This window comes from Brugia malayi (genome assembly GCF_000002995.4).
Source record: "Brugia malayi strain FR3 genome assembly, contig: Bm_v4_Chr4_scaffold_001, whole genome shotgun sequence".
In the NCBI taxonomy this organism is placed as follows: domain Eukaryota; kingdom Metazoa; phylum Nematoda; class Chromadorea; order Rhabditida; family Onchocercidae; genus Brugia; species Brugia malayi.
This window is the reverse complement of record NW_025062478.1, coordinates 5,191,658-5,209,977: the sequence shown is the minus strand read 5'-3', so window position 1 is coordinate 5,209,977 and position 18,320 is coordinate 5,191,658. Positions and strand designations below refer to the sequence as shown.

At 34.1% G+C, this 18,320-nt stretch overlaps 1 protein-coding gene across 1 annotated transcript; it reads left to right on the top strand.

Moving 5' to 3' along the window:
- Positions 1-1,609: 1,609 nt before the first annotated feature.
- Positions 1,610-17,692, top strand: Bma-unc-70 (beta-G spectrin, identical; the record flags this gene model as incomplete). Its single annotated transcript, XM_043081689.1, has 39 exons — positions 1,610-1,730; positions 1,805-1,956; positions 3,581-3,754; positions 4,255-4,543; positions 4,686-4,798; positions 4,901-5,088; positions 5,268-5,450; positions 5,596-5,722; positions 5,965-6,095; positions 6,323-6,461; positions 6,639-7,137; positions 7,839-8,125; positions 8,302-8,487; positions 8,584-8,786; positions 8,895-9,114; positions 9,398-9,622; positions 9,778-9,885; positions 10,005-10,160; positions 10,272-10,433; positions 10,578-10,810; positions 10,922-11,189; positions 11,284-11,481; positions 11,689-11,878; positions 12,002-12,216; positions 12,310-12,435; positions 12,750-12,895; positions 12,988-13,144; positions 13,257-13,394; positions 13,550-13,810; positions 13,954-14,223; positions 14,343-14,565; positions 14,739-14,830; positions 14,961-15,065; positions 15,702-15,876; positions 16,258-16,341; positions 16,697-16,786; positions 17,045-17,126; positions 17,212-17,428; positions 17,552-17,692. 39 exons carry the CDS (start codon positions 1,610-1,612, stop codon positions 17,690-17,692), a joined length of 7,074 nt encoding a protein of 2,357 aa, XP_042937623.1.
- Positions 17,693-18,320: the final 628 nt, after the last annotated feature.

Here is an 18,320-nt window from a genome sequence, read left to right as displayed (position 1 = left end):
CAGTTTCTCGTCAGTTTTCGTCAGTCGTTCAGTGCAGTTAAATATTTATTATTACGAGATTATAAACTAAATTGAGCAATGTCAACGATGACTCACAAATGTGATTGCTGGTAGAAAACAAAGTTTTTATTATTTATTGATGCTGAAATTCTACTACTTCTTAATTTGCATCACTTGAAAAAAATCTTAAAAGGAGAATATCTCCGATTTGTAACATTGAACTAATATTTAAATTAGAATCAGAAATATAGGATATGTCACCTTTATGAATCGATAAAAAATAACCTTAAAAGAAAACTAAGTTTGCAATGGTTTGTCAAATATGCATTGATGAATACTCTAATCGTTTAGTCTATTTTTGCGCTGTTATAAGTCTCATCCTAAAATGCTATCATCTTTTTGGAATAAAATTAGTCGTTTCCTTCATTTGTTGGTGACATTCTGTATTCGGAAATCTGTCCAATGCAGTTTTGTCTTATTCCAACCTGATCCAATCCCCTTCCAGAAATTCCACAACCATGTTCTCAGTGTTATACCTGAGTCTATAATCTTCCCTTTCTCTTTCTCTCTTTTGTGTATTCTTTCTGTATACATATATATGTACAGTTGAATTATACAAACATCTCATTTATGTTATATCGGAATGGGTTCAAATAAATAGACAGCTAATGTCTCGATTGGATGGCGTTTGTTGCAGAATCTTGTGACATCAGTGACAGATGCGCCACGATGGCTATGCGAACAAATTCGGTGGTGTCAATATTGAAAAGGCTTGACATGCACATTTCAATAAAAGCAAAAGAATGTGAGTGTTGTACCTGTGCTCTTTAACTTAAAATTTAGCATCTTTTCTACTCAAACATCTCATTAAATCTGTTGAATTTGTTGAGATTCATCCATTAACATCATGTTTACATCATTTTGCTAGCGCTCTGATGGCACGGAAGATGAGCACGCGGAGTTCATCTCACTTTTATTGTCACTCTGTAGAATGATCAATTCTTCTAGTAGTATTTCATGTGTCACATAATTTAACTTTCATTTAGAGTTTACATTTACATTGAGTGGATGAAACTTACATTTCCAAAATTCGTTTACTTCTACACCGACATCAGTTTTTCTATTGCAAAATGAGAAAAATGCATATGTATTGATCGGTCTGTATGTAAGTCTGTAATGAATAAGTCCTCTGTCAGTCAGGTGACATCCTTTTGTTTATCAATGTGGATAACGGAGAAGGGAAGATGAGATTATCTGAAATTGCAGAGGACAGATTAGTTTCCTTTTAAAGGGAACATGCGAAGTTATCGTAGTACATGTCATTTCAGGTAGTTTTTTTTATTATTGTAAACAAAGATAAGAATTTCACGAGTTCCTGGCCAGTGTTTTTATTTTTTTGCTTTTTATTTTGAAAGGAAGAGCACATCTTCGCATGGATGAGTTAAGGATACTTGCAAAGTCTTGTTCTAATGGACAATTCTCATTTCGTAACTTGTGGCATCGTTTGTCATGCATCATTTTTGAATCATCAACGTTGTGCGACGTATACTTTAATAAATTACGTACTATTTCGTTTAAGGATAACCGTGTGAAAGGTAATTTACAGGCGATGACGACCGATATAGCCGTGCGAGGTCACGATTATAATGGTCGGATCGAGGATTACGAGGAGTACGACGAGAATTCTTCTGCCAGACTCTTCGAGCGTTCGCGCATCAAAGCTCTTGCTGGTTTGTTTCGTTATGTTCCTTAGTGATGGAATAATTTCGTTCTTATTTTCCCGTCGCTAAACTTGTTCTTTCAGATGAGCGTGAAAATGTTCAGAAGAAAACTTTTACCAAATGGGTTAATTCACATCTTTTGCCGGTGAATTGCAAAATACACGATTTATACATGGATATGCGTGATGGCAAGATGCTCATCAGACTTCTCGAGGTGCTCTCTGGCGAGCGCTTGGTAGCTTTTCCTTGTTTTTTAGATATATGAAATCTTAAAAAGTTCTTGGTGGTTTACTTCTCAAAAACATAATGTAGGAAAAGATATCCTGAAACGGTAAGGATGATAGTAGCTTCTGGTCTGTTGCTCGGCAGTTTTTTTTACATTTAATTTTCTAGTTCTCCTTGCTTTTGCTTTAATGAATAGTCAGATTATTTGGGCGGAATAATAATAACTTATTTGGTTACGTTTTCTTTTTCTTCCTGCCATCTTATAAATTTTCTGAACAACTTTGAAGAGAAAAAGTTGAATATTATATAGTGAACATGCATTTTGGATGATATATTTTCTTTTTATGTAAAGGAGATGAAATATACCTAAACATATCATGCATATGTATATATTAGGTTTATGTGAAACGAAATAATGTTCTGGATTACGAGACAATTTCTGTCGCTAATCTATCCCACTGATAACTGTCGCTTGCTGTCATTATTCACTCTATTCCTTCTTCCCAGTTCTTTTTAAGCTAGAATATAATTCATAGGAAGAGATGAATTGGTGCACTCTAAAGAAAGAGGGACATTTGCAGTTCTCTCTACTCACAGAGAACCACGAAGAGAAACCGAAAAGAAATCATAGAAAAGCATGATCAGAAACTGAAAAAGATTTTTTATTGCAACCGACTTTATTCCAATGAGGAAATTTGAAAAAAAAAGAAATTGAATAGAAATTAAAGTTGAAATTTGAAATAGAGGCAAGAAAAAGCGAACAATTTTTAGCGACCTTGATTTTTAAAGAGTTCAACAGAGAAAACTAGAGCAAATTATATGCTGGAAACTAAAGTGAAAAGTTTTAATTGTCATTGAAAATTGACAACAAGGGAAATACTTCGTAATATTTGTTAGTGCTTCCTTCAATAAGTTTCTGCTACTTCATAAATCAACTTTAAAGAAAGTAAGGTGATTGTTTTCATCTTTTTTTATGTTCATCCTTTAGCTGGAAGGAATAAATATATAAAGTTTGTTCATCGTTGTGAAAGTATTCACCAAACAGTTGTTTGTATAGAAAATGCCAATAAGGAATTTGAAATTGACAGGTTAATGTACAAAATTATAGCCATTTTTGAAATTGCATGTTATTCAAATTTGTAATTCTTTGGTATAAATTAGGTGGCGCAGAATATTTGTCCATCAGGTCTTAAAAGAATGGAAAGCAGTTTGTTAGATCCATTGCTTTTGACAGGAATGGAATTAATTTTAGCAATATAGGATAAAAACTATGGAAATAGGTTTGGTTTGTAATTCATAGATAATTATGAAAACAGTGAAACCAAAATAGAACAAGTAATCAAAGTAAAAGTTATGTAGATTCAGTAAATATGACTTCGACCATTCGAGATGCTGTATTGCTCACACCTGTTGATATTGTTTTTTTCACGAAGTGTTTTCTTTTACATCTTTGAAGATACAAAATTTAAGTTACGTTTATTGTATATATGCATAAAGAGTTTGGCCCCTCAAATTTTATATCTTAAATTATATCATATAGTAATATTATTTTGCATCAAGTCATTGGATTCTTAGATTCTTTTTTTCTTTTTTGGTAAAGCACAATACGCTTGTGAAAAACCAAAAAATTTCAGCCAAAACCAACTCGTGGTAGAATGCGTATACATTGTCTTGAAAACGTGGACAAAGGGTTGCAGTTTTTGCGCGACCAGCATGTTCATCTGGAGAATCTCGGGTCACATGATGTTGTAGATGGCAACCCCCGACTAACATTGGGTCTTATCTGGACCATTATTTTACGATTTCAGGTTTAATACCTCTTTCTTTATAGGTTTTATATTATTTGGATCTGGCAGTTACAGTTATTTGTGAAGATCCCTAGATGTCTTTATTTACGTGAAACACAACAAATCAAGAAAAATTTGGTAAAAGAAAAAGATAAAAATAATAAATTATTTATGTCATTTCTTCTAAAAAATTAGATAGATACATATCTGCAAAAATTGATTGCTGTAAGGCTCTTGTATTTTACTAAGCAAACCTTGTTTCAATTAATTAATAGGTTATATTGAAATAATTCCTCCTTTAATTATATTTTCTGTTCTACTCCTAACAATTTGAGCATTAAATTCATTTTTCAAAAACATACTAAGGATCTAATTATGCTCTTGTGATTAAATTTAGGCAAATTACTAAGATATCTAAAATATTCAGTTCATTTTGATTTTTATAATCAGTCAGGAAGCAGTGTCTGCGAAACATTTCCATTTTAAATTTCAAATGATTATCCGTTTATTTATTGTTCTAGATTCAAGATATTACATTCGAAGATGCAGACAACCAAGAGACACGCAGTGCTAAAGAGGCTTTATTACTGTGGTGTCAAATGAAGACAGCTGGTTATCCGAATGTAAACGTCCGGAACTTCAGTACTTCATGGCGTGATGGCTTGGCATTCAATGCACTTATTCATAAACATCGTCCCGATCTCATAGAATATGAAAAGTTGCAAAAATCCAATGCACTTTACAACCTGAGTAACGCATTCGAAATAGCTGAGCAACAACTTGGACTGATCAAATTCTTAGACCCTGAAGGTTTCTATAAATTTGTAATTTCCAAAATGTTTTAGATAAATGGTTATTGATTAGATCTTTATTACAGTTCTAACATTCGTCTTTTTCTGTGTTTCTGTTGTCACTTTCTTGTTTTGATATATCTTATAGTTGACCATTGCAGATGTGAATATCGATATGCCTGATGAGAAATCAATCATCACTTATGTCGTGACGTACTACCATTATTTCAATAAAATGAAGCAAGAAACTATCCAGGGAAAAAGAATTGGGAAGGTGGTTTTTCTGCTGATCAATTAGTTTTGTAGGAACTTTAGCTTATTTTGTTATGTTGTGGGTTAACTCTCAAAACTTATCAAGTGCAGTGCTTGATATCAGGTTGTGAATGAATTGGTGGAGAATGAAAAGCTGATAAATAATTATGAGCGTTTATCGAGCGACTTACTGGAATGGATTCGACAAACTATTGAATCACTGAATGATCGTCATTTTGTCAATTCGTTGAACGGTGTACAGAAACAGCTTGCTGAGTTTAACAATTATCGCACGCAAGAAAAACCGCCGAAGTAATGCGGAATTTTTCGAACACTTGTTACTACATTTTCTGCTATTTAAATCATCAAATTTGACAAAGATAATTATCTTTTTTCCAGATCTACCGTAACTCAATCCATAGAGTTTTACCAAATTTTTTTACCACTATTTAAATTTCAGGAATTTATTCTCATCTCACTTGTACTTCTAGGTTCAATGAAAAAGGTGAATTAGAAGTACTTCTTTTCACTATTCGTAGTCGTATGCGTGCCAACAATCAGAGACCATATTTGCCAAGGGATGGCAAATTAATCGCAGACATCAATCGAGCTTGGGAGAATTTGGAAAGAGCAGAACATGAAAGGGAACTGGCACTGAAAGAGGAAATTATTAGGTAAATTGTGACCCTTTGACCTGGTTTTATTTCGATGGACTAGAAACTTCTTTCGCATGAATGCCCACTTAAAAAGTGTTCTTCAAAAATTTTTAGTATGTTGATAGCATACATTTGTTTTACATTGGTAAGAAGGATTTTTTAGACAAGAGAAACTTGAGCAACTGGCAGCTCGATTCGACCGCAAGGCGAGCATGCGAGAAACATGGCTTAGCGAAAATCAGCGACTTGTTAGTCAGGATAACTTTGGCACTGATTTGGCTAGTGTAGAGGTAAGCAACTTATGGCATTAAAAAAATTTATTAAAGAAAACTCATACCTTTGTTATCTGCATGGACTGTGTTTGTGGTGTTTTGAAACGTCTTTCAACTAAGATAACAAGTATTTTAGAGAGTACGAGGAAGCATTATGGCTTTTTGAATTTTGTTTTATCGACATTGTTGGAAATGGGAACCATTTTTGCGCTTTGATGCACGTTTAGAATGTAAGAACTATAATATAAATACTTTTTTAGGCGGCAACAAAAAAACACGAAGCAATAGAGACAGACATTTATGCATATGAAGAACGTGTACAAGCAGTTGTTGCTGTTGCTGGTGAATTGGAAGCTGAAAATTATCATGATATTGACCGAATTAATGACAGGTCATGTTTATTTCTAACATCGCCAAATTTCTTTCTTTTTTCTTTCATGTTATTATAATGTTATATTGACATGCCGCTGTATATAATAATATCACGATACATTTCAGTACACATATCAGCTTCAGTTAGTACTTAACACTAGCTTAACTGTCTCCCAGTATTAACTTACTGACTGAAACTTCACTAAATTATCTCTGTCTCGAGTTTTTAATATAATGACTTTGCAGAAAAGAGAATGTGCTACGATTGTGGAATTACCTTCTTGAATTATTGTTGGCACGCCGTGTTCGTTTGGAACTTTCTATGGCAGTTCAGCGAATTTTCCATGAAATGGTCTATGTTTTGGATTGGTGTGATGAAATCAAGGTAATTGCCAATCTTTAGCTTTGGTATATATAAGCAACATCCATTAACAAACTTACAAGTCTTTCCTTGCAAATCATTAAAAGCACAAAATTTCAAAATAAGTGTTTCCAAACTTAGGCACTGAGTGAATGTTTATAACTAAATGTTCATGTTTGCATTTATATTGACAAAATTTAGGTTCGTCTTTTATCTGAAGACCTGGGTCAGCATCTTATGGATGTCGAAGACTTACTGCAGAAGCATTCACTTTTGGAATCAGATATCAATATCGTTGGCAACCGTGTTAAAAATGTGAATAGTCAAGCAGAAAAATTTGCTTTACCAAATGGTCCGGATGGTAGTGGTTACAAACCAGTGGAACCGTCATTAGTTGAAGAGAGAATGCAGATTTTGTTGGATCGTTATGCAGAGCTAAACGAATTAGCAGTGGAACGCAAGCGTCGTTTGGAGGATAATAAACGTTTATGTCAATTTTGGTGGGATGTTGATGAATTGGAGCATAACTTAAAAGATATGGAACAAGTACTCACTTCACCAGATACTGGTCGTGACATGGTTTCCGTGTCACTGCTACTAGCTAAACACAAAAATGCTGAACAGTCACTTGATATAGTTGGTAAACGACTGGACGATCTCGAAAATGAGGGGCAGCAGTTGCAGGAAGAGAAGATTCCAGGTTGGCTTCATACTTCTTAAATTCATAGATTTTATAGCGGATAACATCTTAGTTTTCATTTTCCAGCTCCATAATCATTGAAATTTTGTTACGCTGATTATAAATTTTTTGGATTTTTATTTTTCGACCAGTCCTGAGATTGAGTGATAGCTGAATAGTTCTTAAAACTTGTATGTAAATGTCTTAATTTAAATAATTCCATTATCGTAAGACATTTAGTGAACAACGTCCTTTCATTCTTGTGTGATTTATTTATCACATTGGATGAAAGCTTTCTACGCTTAATGGTCGCATAAAATTCATATATGTTCAACAACAGGGAAAGATCTTTTAGGTTAACTTCAGAATCAGGTTGATTAGATAAAATAACACTCAATCTTAGGAACATCTGTACTGCAGAAGAAATTAATTTTATGTTTTCTATAGAAGCAACAATAATATTTAAATTTGGTTTCTTTGTTAGCAGTTTCTGTTTTCCAATTTTATTTTCACTTTTACCCATACCTAGGTGCTTCTCATTTGAAATTAGTCAAGGAAGCATATGGCAGTAATCTTCTTTAAGCGATAAATTCGCATCTGTTAGCTTACGTTATTGCCCTCTTTAAAGAATAGCGCAAATTTTTTTTCACTGCAATTATATTTAGAAAATAAATAGTAACATATAAAAAATAAAATATCGTCAAATTATTAATCATTTTCAGGTGCGGAAGCTATAAATAGTCGCTTGGCTACAATTCGTGATTATTTCAATAAGCTGAAAGAGTTGGCTGCAGAACGTCATGTACGACTTTCCGGAGGTGTCAATTACTATCAGTTCTTCAACGATGCTGACGACGTTGACGCATATCTTGTTGACACTCTTCGTTTGGTGGGTAGTGAAGATGTTGGGAAAGATGAGGGTACCGTGCAATTACTTATCAAGAAGCATGATGATGTTAGCGATGATTTACTTAAATTCGAAGAAAATATCAAACAGTTGCATATGCAGGTGCGTTTTGGGAATGTTTTTTTCATGCTGATGACGAGGAAAGTTACCTCGTGTGATAGTAATATACTACCTTAATAAACGTTAAGTTTATTTTAAGTTATTCCAATTCACATAAACGCAGTTTTTTTGTTCTCTAATAGATGTACTGTTATGATTTCACATTTCCATCATTCTAGGCAGAATCTTTACCGCCTGAGGCTCGTGAACACCCAGACGTAAGAAGACGTCTTGATATGACTGAAAGACGAAAGGCAGAATTGGAAGAACTTGCACGACTTAGAAAGCAACGTTTGCTGGATGCATTGTCTTTATACAAATTGTTCAGTGATGCAGATATTATTGAAGCATGGATTGATGAGAAAGTACGTTTTGAATCTGAAATCTGAAAGGAAATTTTTATGGATTTTTAATCTGACAACATGAAGAGACGTGGTAGAAATTGGTTGTATGTCTTACAGGGCAAATTGTTAGCAACACTAGTACCAACTGATGATTTGGAAGAAGTCGAAATCATGAAACATCGTTTCGAAACCCTTGAAGCTGATATGAACAATCAGGCAGCTAAGGTTGCTACTGTAAACGAACTTGCACGTCAACTTCTTCATGTTGATCATCCAAATTCAGATGAAATTTTGCAAAGGCAGAATAAGCTCAATGCGAGGTAAGCAAATTTAATTATTTCCATCTCATTATTTTCAATATTTTCATGGGTTTTCATGCTCTTACTGTGGAGAATTTTGCTTCGAAAATCTCATCAACCAGAATTCAGATGGGCGCAACTGCGTGATATGGTTGATCAGAAAAGATCTGAACTTGATCAAGCACATCGTTTGGAAACATTCCGTATCGACTGCCAAGAAACAGTTTCTTGGATTGAAGACAAAACCCGGGTACTTGAAGATGCTGATGAACTTACTAATGACCTCACCGGTGTTATGAAACTTCAGCGCCGTTTGTCTATGATGGAGCGCGACCTCGGTGCTATTCAGGTAATAAATTTTCTCAATTCAGAACAAACTTAAACTCATCTTCTGCAAGGTTTGGATAAAAACAGTGTGAAAACAAAAAAAACTTTAGAAATTGTTCGATTCTTTTAACGAGCAGTAAACTTGTGATGGTTCTTAGTGGTGCCAATGCTACTAAATTAGAAAATAAGACGCTCAGATTTGGTTCACCGCGTCTCACACATTAAAGTGATACAGAGTGTTATCACAAATCAAAAATTTCAAAAACTTCAATCTTTAGGAAGTTCTAGTCAGTTCATCATTTTAGGCTAAACTAGATTCATTGCAAAAAGAAGCGTCGGAAATTGAGAAGGAAAAACCTGCAGATGCAGCACAGATACGAGAAGATATCAAGCGAATACATATAGCTTGGGATATACTCAACAGACGTGTGCGTGAGCATGAGGCAAAACTTGATGAAGCTGGTGATTTGCAACGATTCCTTCGTGACCTGGATCATTTTCAAGCTTGGTTAACTGCTACACAAAGACAAGTATAAATCTTGGTCATTATATATTTCAGGGAATAAACATTTAATTAGTTCACGTCATTCAAAGCAAAATCATATAGTTTGATATTAGAGTTTCAAAACATCTAAGTTGTGTAAAATTAGTACTAATTTTCTAGTAAACTTGCTGTGTATTTTAGGTTGCTTCAGAAGACGAACCACAATCTCTGGCTGATGCTGAACAATTGCTTAATCAGCATGCAGCAATTCGGGAAGAAATTGATGGCTATGCGGAAGATTATGTTAAAGTTAGTTACAGTAATGTAAAAAACCAAAACTCAACTTTTTTTTTTAGATTATAGTTAACGGAAAGTCTTATTTAAGGGACAATGTATAACAATAATTTCGTCATTTATTTTGGTTATAGATGCGAGCGATGGGTGATCGAGTAACGCAAGATCAGACGGACCCACAGTATATGTTCTTACGTCAACGCCTTGTTGGACTAGAAGAAGGTTGGGAAGAATTACAACGAATGTGGGATAATCGGCAGCATCTCCTTAGCCAAGGACTTAATTTGCAGGTAAGTATTAATTTCGATGGTGATTTCAAGTTTTGGTTGAATATTTCTTTCTGCTATAAAATCGTTCTTCAATTTCATTTTAGCCAGGGTATATGAATTAAAATATTTTAGATGTTTCTCCGTGATGCAAAACAAGCTGAAGTTATGCTTTCACAACAAGAAAATTATTTATCAAAAGATGAAACACCGACTTCATTGGAACAGGCTGAAAATATGCTCAAGAGACATCAAGACTTTTTGACAACCATGGATGCTAACGATGAAAAAATTAAGGTGCGATTTATAATTGCAAAGTTTTTTCGCGTTCGTTTGGTTTTTCAGCTCTGCTTTAAATTTCAAATTGTTAAAAAAATTGTTTCATTATTTTTTTTCTTTCATATATTGTTTTATTGGTTATTGCATTTCAAAGTCATTTAGGCAGTTGTATCTTTTGGCGACCAACTTTGTAGTGATGGCCATTATTCAGCTGATAAAATTCATAAGAAAGCTCGAAATATAGAAGAACGTCGCGAAGCCAATCGCGAAAAAGCTGTACTGTCATTTAATAAACTCAAGGATTCCCTTGCATTACAACAGTTCTTGTCGGATTGTGAAGAACTGCGGGAATGGATTGAAGAAAAGATGATTCGTGCCCAAGATGAAACTTACAGGTTAAGTGAAACTGATATTTTATAAAATTGGAAATTCGAGTTCACTAGAAGCTATAAAGACATCTGCTTTTCACATTTCTATGTTAGAGACCCTTTTTCTATGGCTTTCAGAGATGCCAAAACAATAACGTCGAAATTCATGCGCCATCAGGCATTCCAATCAGAGCTGCAATCGAATCGTGAACGACTCGTACAGCTTCGTCATGCAGCAGTTAGACTGGCTGAGGAAAAGCCAGAATTTCTTGGCACTATTGATCCACAGATTGCTGATTTGTCAATACAGTGGGAGCAACTCGAGAAAACTACAGAAGAAAAAGGACAGAAGTTGTTCGATGCCAATCGACAACAGCTTTATGTACAAAGTATATCAGATATGAAGGTTGTTTTGTTTGTTTTTTATTTTTACCACATGGATAATGTTGAATAAATCGATAATTATTAGTCAGAGGCATAAATGTCTTGTAACTGTACAGATTATATTTATGTACAGATGTTCTTTCTATATGTTTTTGACAATCGTTTCATTTTGGGACTGGGCCGAACAACTTCAACAACAAATGACAGTTGAAGATACAGGGCAGGATTTGACGACAGTTAATGTTGCCATGCAGAAGCAGCAGATGATTGAAAGTGAAATGGTGAAACGAGCCGCACAAATAGATTCACTGCAGGTATTTAAGATATTTTGAATGTTTTGTAAATTTCTGTGCTGTGTAAACACAACTAACTCGTTACTTAAATTTCTGCACGGAACTTTCAAAAATTATTCTTCAGCTGTAGAGTATTGAAGGAAAGATATAATACAGTGGTGCAATAAGTCTTGAAAATGGAGAAGTTTGATCACTTTGCTGTTTTGAGTGTTTCATTTATTCTTTTAGCAAATGGAACCACAGCTTGAAGAAATGCATCCAGAAGAAGTGGAAGCAATTAAAGCGCATCGTCTGGCCGTACAGGAACAACTACAACGATTACAAGCGCCACTCGACGATCGACGTCGTCAGTTAGAACGCAAAAAAAGAGCCTACCAGTTTTTGCGTGATGTTGAAGATGAAAAACTATGGTGTGCAGGTAGAAATTTTTAATTTTCTTTCTAAAGGCTTCTAAGTTTATTGAAAATTACGATTTACAAAATCAGGCTTTCCATAGATTTCAAAATTCTTGATTTTCTCAAATATCAGAAACTATTTGCAGAGCGATTACCATTGACACAAGCGCAAGAGATTGGTGAAAATCTGTTCGACTGTAATCGTCTGCAGAAAAAAATGCAATCACTGAAGCATGAAATTGATAACCACGAGCCATGGATCGAGAAAATCTGCCAAAATGGTCGTGAAATGATTGATGAAGGCCATGAACATAGATCAGAATTTCAGCAAAAAATTGATGAATTGATGAAAATTTGGCAGGTATTAGTTTTTTTTCTTCCAATTTTCTTGACCAGAGTTCGTTCATGGAATTTGCTGAAGAAGGTTTAACTTCTTGTATTTTCTGTATTCTAGAACTTGAAAGATTGTTTGGATGCACGCAAAGAACATTTAGCGGAGAGCGAAAGGGCACACCAGTTTCTGTACGATTGCAATGAAGCAGAAGCATGGATGAGTGAGCAGGAGCTTTATATGATGCAGGTTTGTTAGTGACATTTCTTTTACAATGCATAAAATTTGACTTTTGCGAACAAAAAATTTTAAATTATAATATGATTTTTTTGTGATTCATAATTATGCCAAATTTTCAAATTTTATTATAAACATTATTTACTAAGACAAAAATGGAATATTATCATTCACCGATTAAATTTTGAATATATATATATATATATATATATATATATATATGTATATAATGTCTACAATCAAGTTTACTACTGCAGTGGGAAGGGGCAGGTAGAGTTTAGCTATTATATAGAAATATTTTGCCACTATTTGCTGCCCTTTTACAGGATGAACGTGGTAAAGATGAATTCTCAACAGAAAATCAAATTAAAAACCATGAACGTTTACAACAAGACATCAATCAGTATGCAGATACTATTCGAAATCTGGCTACACAAGCTCAAAAATTCGTTGATGAAAAACGTCCTTTGTGGTAATCATCTTGAATAGTCTAATTTGTAATTTAAAGAAATGAAGGCGTATAATTCTTGTATAATGTTATTTAAAATTACATTGCTATTATAGGGAACATATTAATGTTCGGCAAGCTCAAATCGAAAAGTTATACGCAGGGTTACAAGATTTGTGCAAAGAGAGGCGAAAACGTTTGGATGAGACATTACAGTTGTATGAGCTTCATCGAGAAATTGATGATTTATTACAATGGATCGCGGACAAAGAAGTATTGTTTTTTAGTTATTTTCGTTCCATTGTGGAATGAGTTACATTTAGATTTTCGAACTTCTGTTTCCAACTGTGTATGATTTACGCAGTGAATAGTACATTCATTTTAGCTGGTCGCTGGTTCTCAAGAACCAGGACAAGACTACGAACATGTGCAAATGCTTATTGAACGATTCTTACAATTTGCTCGAGATACCGAGAATATTGGGTTAGACAGGGTAGCAAATGCAAATGATGCATGTGATCATGTATAATTTTTATACTTTATTTATTTATTTTTTATATTGCCAAAGTCGAAATTCAAATTGGACAAAAAATTCGAATCGGCTTTGGTTCTTATTCTCTGAATAACTTTTTTTTTTAGTGTTTTCAGTAGTTATTGTTAGAGTTTTTTTCTTCCCAGTTAATCGCTACTGGACATTCGGATGCTCCAACAGTTGCTCTATGGAAAGATAGCCTGAACGAAGCATGGGAAAATTTGCTTGAACTAATCGATACGCGAATGCAAATGCTAGAAGCATCGAGAATGCTTCACAAATTTTTCCATGATTGTCGTGATTGTTTATCTCGGATTCTGGAGAAAAATCATTCGATACCTGAAGATCTTGGTCGCGATTCATCTTCAGTTGGTGCACTGAAACGAAAACATCAAAATTTCCTTAAAGTTTGTTTTCTACTTGGTTTCAGCCTTTTACAGGTTAAATAAGTCGCCATGTCTTTCGTAGTATCACTTCCTTTGTACCTTATTAAATATGGCTCAGTAGATTTCAGTGAAATAGTAGAAATACAGATGAAACTCATTTGTAGGATATCGAGGCTATAGGTCAGCAAGTTGCGCAAATCGAGCGCGATGCATTGGAATTGCGTGATGCTTATGCTGGAGACCGAGCAATCGAGATAGGTGCACGTGAAGCAGAAGTGCAAAAAGCGTGGAGACAACTACGTGCAGTGTGTGATGCGCGTTCGATGAGACTAGGTGATACATCAGATCTCTTTCGATTCATGATCATGGTCCGAGATTTGTTGCTGTGGATGAACGAAGTTAAGCGAGAGATGACATCACAAGAAAGACCGAAGGTTTGTTTTATAAGGAAAATTTCTTTCGTAATTTACCAGGTTTCCAACTCTGACATTCGGTAATTCAAAAGAAAATATGAATAAAGATGTCTTATGGCTGAAAAGTTTCTTAATTTTAGGATGTATCTGGTGTTGAATTATTGATGAATAATCACCAGAGCTTGAAGGCCGAAATTGATGCACGTGAAGAGAATTTTAACGCATGCATATCACTGGGTCGAGATCTTTTGAATCGTAAACATTACGCATCATCTGAAATTGAAAAGAAATTGATTAAGCTAACAACAGAACGGGCTGAAATGATGCGACGATGGGAGGATCGTTGGGAATATTTGCAGCTAAGTGAGTTTCCTGTAATTCGGATTTTCGGAAGAACTATCAGTCAACTTACTGAGTAGCAAATCCAAGGTTTTCAGACAATGTTAAGATAATGCTAATGGTAAGCACTAGACTGATAAAAGTCATCATCTTATTAATAGGTGGATCTTTTTGCTATAATAAATTTCATCTTCTAGTCCTGGAAGTATATCAGTTCGCAAGGGATGCGGCAGTAGCTGAAAGTTGGTTAATGGCGCAGGAACCATATCTTGTTTCGAAAGAATATGGGGTATTTTATAGCCTTTTTGTTTGAAATAACCTCTGTTCAATTTTAATAAATAGTTTGGACTGGCATACCAGATAAATTAGAAAGAGTTATTTTACTTAAATGTACGAGATAATAATTGAGATATTTTCAGCGGAATCTGGAAGAGACAATAAAGCTAATTAAAAAACATGAAGCTTTCGAGAAGTCAGCTAATGCGCAAGAGGAACGTTTCTTAGCACTGGAAAAATTAACAACGGTACAATATTTTTTTTTTTTTAATATTTATCAGCAGTTGTTTTCAAATTCTTATGCATATTAGAGTTTTGGTTTAAGATTATCAACACTTTCATGGTTTAATTTGTGTAGTGCATTATGTCATTGGTATCCCGTACTTAAAAGTTATTTTAACTTCTGTTTGTACAAAATAATTTTTATAATTCGTTATCTGTCCAGCTGAAATTAGTAGTTAAACGACACCTGCTGCTGTTGTTGATTTACAACATCAATGATGGAAACGTACTGATTGTTTTATCTACTATCATGAAAGAAAGCGTAATTAGACAGTTTTGAATTTGATTCAAATCAATATAATATTAATAGTAATACAGATTAAAGGACCGATTTGTCAGTTCTATAGCTCCATTGTCTTATTACTTACTGGCCTCAAATTTCCACAAAATAATAAATTCGAAAAGTTATAATTGCCCTTATTACTTCATTTTCTTTGTTAACAAAAGTTTTCGATAACTTATTAGTTTGGTACTAAAAAATTTTTTTTCTTTCTTGTATATTCAACTTTATTTAATATATGGCAGTGGCTGGTTTGAAGCCACGATTATCGCTTATAATTATTGCATTTTTTGAAATATGCATTAATGTACGACGATTCCAGTTTGAATTGAAAGAGATGCAAAGGCGAGATATGGAGGAGGTGGAACGTCGTGCACTCAGCGGGCCGAGTGGTGATGTACGCCGTGGAACGCTACAGCGAACATCAACTGCAGCAGCAGGCGAACGACCTGCAGAAGCTGCATTACCAATGGAAAGAGGACCACAGACATCTGATGGCAAGTATAATATTGTTGTTAATTAGTTGTTTTACATTAGAAATGTTTGGTCACCGCTTAAAAATTACGAATAAAAGGTTTTCTAAATGTTAGTTCTATATTATTATTATTTATTATTAGAGTTCTATCCTAATTAATCATAATCGAAAGGGTGAGAATTTGGAATAATCGAGAGATGATTTTGCGAATTTCTTATAACAAATGCTGCATGACTTCTTTATTAACTATCGTTTTGAATTGTTTCTGATATAGCAATTTTTTAAAAAAATTTTTTAAAATAGCATTTGTCTTCAAGAAGCATACAATATGCACATTTGCACGTGTTATACAAGTGTTGCACGTTTTACTGTAGTGCATGTAGTTTTGCAGTGCACTTTGCAGATTTTGGTGACGAAAATTTGCACGATACAACTATGAGTAGCTGTGATAGTGGTACATTACTGCAAAAAACCAGATATATTGCTGGTATACTTTCAATATACAATTTACATTTTACTTGAGAGGACAAAGCACAAAAATTGTTATTTAAGATGAGGTTCATCTAAAGAAAGGTGCTGTTGTGTAGTTAAGTGATATTACCTCCTTGATTTTCGCATATGCAACAATAGGGCATATTTGTTTTGCACTTTTTATATTTTATGGATTTTGAAATTTTGTTTCTGCTTTTTTTTCGGTGCATGTGCTATAATTTGCATTATTTAATAAATTTTTCATTTCTGCTGTTTATGAACAACGTTTGAAATTCACAGCAGTGTGTTTCTGTCGTGTTAGGATAGTAGATGTAACAATAGTAATAATCGTAGTGTTGTGCTGCTTGCAGAACGTAATAGTCGATTAATGGCATCAGAATCATCTGGTTGGCGGTTGTCATTGTCAAGATCGGCTCGTTTTGATATACACGATTTACGGGGTAAGAAAGCAAGGATTGGTTATTTCTATCTTTAAAACTGATAGTTTGCATGGATTTTCATTGTTTGTACTTCATTAGTGGTAGTGTTCTTGTATTCAAAACAACATAGTTCGGAAATTACCTTGTCACTTCTCTGGATCATCGAAATGAGCGTCTCTTCAAGTGCGCTTCTTATACAATGTCAACCGTTAAATTTTTTAGTTTTACAATATATTTATAGAAATGTGTTACTTTTTGATAACTTCTGCTTTGTTCTAGGGGTTGATGTAGGCGGTGCTTTTGAAGGTGTGTTAATCAGGAAGCATACATATGAATCCTTGGACCGCAAAGCATCAAGCAGGTCAGATTTCCGTGTAGTTTGGAATTTTAAAATTCTAAGTTGCTATTTAAATTTTGATTAGTTTTTTGAAATATCATTTTTCCAGGTCATGGGAAAAAGTATACGCAGTATTACGCGGATCACAATTGGCATTTTTCAAGGACCAGAAACACATGGAAGAAAATATACTATTTCACGCGGAGGAACCGTTAAATTTGGAAGGCTGTTCAGTTAGTGTCGCAGCGGAATATACCAAAAAGAAAAATGTTTTATCACTGAAATCTCCTACTGGAGCGGAGTATCTGTTGCAAACTGCCAGCGATGTGAGTTTTGGAATTTTTTTTTTGAACTTTTGAACTCTGGATGGAAATTGTCAGGTAAAATAAAGCATTACTATAACCAGATGATAATCTCTTCGCATTATTTTAATTGAAATAATTTTTCAGGAAGACATGGAACGATGGTTGCGACGATTACAGCTTGCTACAGGACAATCGCAGGGAGAAGTAGTAGCTCGTTCGCAAACATTGCCAGTTGAAGGGTCTACCAAAGCAAAAAAAGGCTTCTTTAGTCGAGGAAAGAAATGATTATTAGACGAAAGTGGAGTTCATGTCTAGGATTTACTTTGGCGAATTAAATGCCGAGGGATTCATGGTGTTGTAAGTTGTTTCATTTATGCAGAGTTGTTTTCGATTCGGAAGTTTTTGTGGATTTTCCAAGAGTCAGGGGTTTTTCAAGGATTTTAAGAGTCGACTTCTTTAATTTTTTTATTAATATCTTAAATGTATACTTCAAAAAATATTGTTCTGATAACAAATTAAACAAGAAAGATGGAAAAGACTCTGTACTTTACAGTGCTTTTGTAAGCACTTTTTTTTATTTTCATTTTTGCCTGCTACATACTTTGTCATTTGAAATGTAAACAGAGTTTCATTTGGTGGTTCCTTCATGAGCTTATTATGTTTCCAAATCCTGGTTATTTCTTTTTTCCAAAGAATTTTGTTAACTAAGGAATGAATTTTCCATTCCAATTACGATGAAACATGGTGATTCTATATGAAAAAAATTCCCTGGTTGTAATAGCTTTACTATTTCTTCTTCCTCGAATTTGGATTTTTTTTTTATTTCAATATTATATTTTTATGCTTTATACGTAATGCTATAGCAGAAAAAATAAGCTTCCTTTTTTTTGTATATCTGTATTCTTAAGTTGAG